The sequence below is a fragment of the Nanorana parkeri genome, unplaced genomic scaffold (assembly GCF_000935625.1).
Source record: "Nanorana parkeri isolate BGI_ZX_2015 unplaced genomic scaffold, ASM93562v1 scaffold411, whole genome shotgun sequence".
NCBI lineage: Eukaryota > Metazoa > Chordata > Amphibia > Anura > Dicroglossidae > Nanorana > Nanorana parkeri.
In genome coordinates, this window is record NW_017306679.1 from 52,838 (window position 1) to 55,808 (window position 2,971).

Below are 2,971 nucleotides of genomic sequence, written 5' to 3' on the forward strand. Positions count from 1 at the left end.
AAATGTTGCCGCCTCTTCCCCCCCCTTTTAAAAAGGGGGGGGGGGGGAGTAGGGATGCACCGATATAACGGGTGCTAAATTACTTAGAAGCCATTGTCAGTAATGTTTATTATAATAGGTTGTTGTCCATTTTGTGATTTTGTTATCTTCTTTTAAAAGGCACTATTGATGAAGATTGACTCTTTTCATTATATACAACTTGGAACAGTGTATCGGTAAGTTAAGAACGCATTCACCTTCATTTCCAAAACATGCAAATTGTAAATTCTGGAAATAAATGCAGGCTTTGATTTAAAACTATAAATACTGTTTTTGGAAGTCTATATTCAAAGACTGGCCCTCAACTGACTGGTTGAAAAGCGGGATGGGGTGTCATGTGTAAATGACACAGAACACTTCCTTCTGCTGACTGGTTTCTTGATACTACTGGTACTAGAACATTTATGATTTCCAGTGCATCTATCTGTTTTGGATATTTTTTCCACTGACGTGATTGTATAGGCTAGTGGTTCCAACAGATCTCTGAACCTTAAAAACTACTAATTAGTGGAATAGGGTGCTCAAAGATTTTTAAATACACTTAAACTCTTCACTTCCTAGTCCAGCTAGAAGTGGACTGGGATTGTGAGGGGCATTTTATGATTTTAGCCAGGCTTATAAATTATATTTTGCTACAATTTTTGTAGAAATTCTATGTAAAGGGCTGAAAACAAAACATTAGTAGACTGGTCTGATTTGGGAAGACTGTTTTAATTATTCCCAGTGGTATGCACACAGAATGCATTGTTTTCCAAGAGAAATAACTTTTTGTCCCTGATTGCACCTTCTGCATAAGTAGCCTTAGTGACCTTGAACTGAGAAATGGAAATCTCTGTTCATAGAAATTACTTTAAATTGGGGAATGTACACAACATGTTTGCAATGGGTGGTAAGCCATTGACAAGAGTTTGTTCTTCTTTGTCATTCTGTGCTTTGTTTGGGTGCATTGACCTGTAATTTCTATGAATCTGAATTAAATCTTAAACTCAACACCTATCGGTATATGGCAGGGTAATTATAAAATGTGTGAACATGCATGGATTTCAAGTGTGAACCCATCTTAAGGATACAGAAAAACTCATTATACCTCCCCCATGTAAGTGTAACAAGAAAAAAGTCTATTCTGAGATTAAGCATGTGAGAGTGCTTATGTGCTTTCATCCTAAGAATATGTGCAACTGTTTTCAATTCTGTTAAAGAAAGCAGTAATAAAGGCTAATAGAAAATGTAGGATATTTCATTGTGGTTTTATTCTTCTAATTTAATTGTTTATTTTCAACCCTTTTTTATTTTTATTGCACCAAGTTAGACAGTAAGGATTAAAAACTGATTAAAATGCAGCATGCAGACAAACTGGTAGGTTGAAAACTGGAATATGCATTTTGATATTGCTATAGAAACTAGCTTTTTTTATTTCCAGTTTGTCTCCACTGTCCATTCCAGTTTTCTTAGAAAAAAACAATGCCTAAAACTGAACTCCAGGCAGATCTGAAAAAACACCAAATAATGTTAGTGTCAATACCTGAATTTGACTTCATATAGGTATCCTGTAGTCCCCTGTACAGAAGCACTAAGACGGAGAGCGCGAGACCAATTAGATCAGGGGTGGCAAACTCCGGTCCTCCAGCTGTTGTGGAACTACAAGTCCCTTGAGGCTTTGCAAGATTCTCACAGCCACGGGCACGACTCGCAGAGGCAGATGCATCATGGGATTTGTAGTTTCACCACAGCTGGAGGGCCTGAGTTTGCCACCCCTGAATTAGATGGCAAAAAGAGAGGTCAATGTGAGTAGAGTGGTGAACCTCTGCTGCTCATTTACTGTCTCTTCACAGGATGGGGGGTAGAGAAGTGACCTAGATTTATTGCTTAATTGCAACAAAGAAAGGTGAGTTTACCAACAGGACTTTGTAAATATCAAGACTTGATGCCTTGATCAATGCCTCGAGCTATGCTTGAAAAAACAGATGTAAAATGCCCAAGCATGTCCATTTAGCACCTTACTCCCAACTCTGTCTAGGTCTGGAAAAAGATACGGAACAGCGTTTCATTTTGGCGAATCTGATCGTGATGGACTAGAGGTAATCTGATGTAAACGAACACAGGTCCACTTACACCCGACTTCATGGGAAAGAACAGCTCGGTTCTTTCCTTCATCACAAGATGGAGGAAAAAAACTGAACAGACTCAGATGTCACATGAGTGAGTTACATCTATGCACAGATCTACTGCTAATCAGAATGCATGGAGCCAGGGGCGTAACTAAAAAACCTAATTACACATCAGAAATACAGAGAACACAGATACTTGTAATTGACACACATAGATCTACTTCGGCAATGCAATCATTGATAGTACGTCGAGCCCTTGTATCCCCGAAGGTCTAGCCATCTGTTAAATAGTTCGTATTGCCACAGTGTGCGTAATAGAAGTGTCACTAATTACATTATATGGTTCGCCCAATGCGGTAGGAAGTAAAACGATTTTGATTTTTTAAAAGTTTTTTGCTTATCTACTGCTTGGTAGCCGTACATATATGCAACAACACCTTAGGGTTTAATAACACTTGAATGCATTTTATTAATTTTTGGTTGGAAAACAAATGACACTGCAAGACAATGACACTCTGCACACATACAACAATCAGTACCTACCTGGACCTGCTGCAGCTCTCCTCCAGAATGTCCTCCCTCAAGCTCCTGATCTCTGTGCCTTCAGGCTCCAGCTCCAGGCTGCCACTCCCCAATCTTGGCTGACCACGCTGCCAGGATGTCCTACAGCGGGTATCCCGCCAGCTCCCTTGTCAGATGCCTGCTGGGAATTGGAGTTCCCTGACAGGCCACACCCCCACTACATCTTCTATACTTCACCGCAAAAAACACTGCGGGCAGCATGAGTAGCGGCGGGCAGCGTGAGCAGCTTCCGGCGACGGACC

The 2,971-nt window shown here is 40.4% G+C and overlaps 1 protein-coding gene across 2 annotated transcripts in view; it reads left to right on the top strand.

The window, feature by feature from the left end:
- The window catches only part of NT5DC3 (5'-nucleotidase domain containing 3), a 41,401-nt gene that overhangs the window by 17,436 nt on the left and 20,994 nt on the right, over positions 1-2,971 (top strand). For both annotated transcript variants that reach the window (XM_018559674.1, XM_018559673.1), the window contains one exon: positions 160-215. In XM_018559674.1, coding sequence (XP_018415176.1) covers positions 160-215 — 56 coding nt within the window. The remainder of the gene's footprint in view (positions 1-159; positions 216-2,971) is intronic.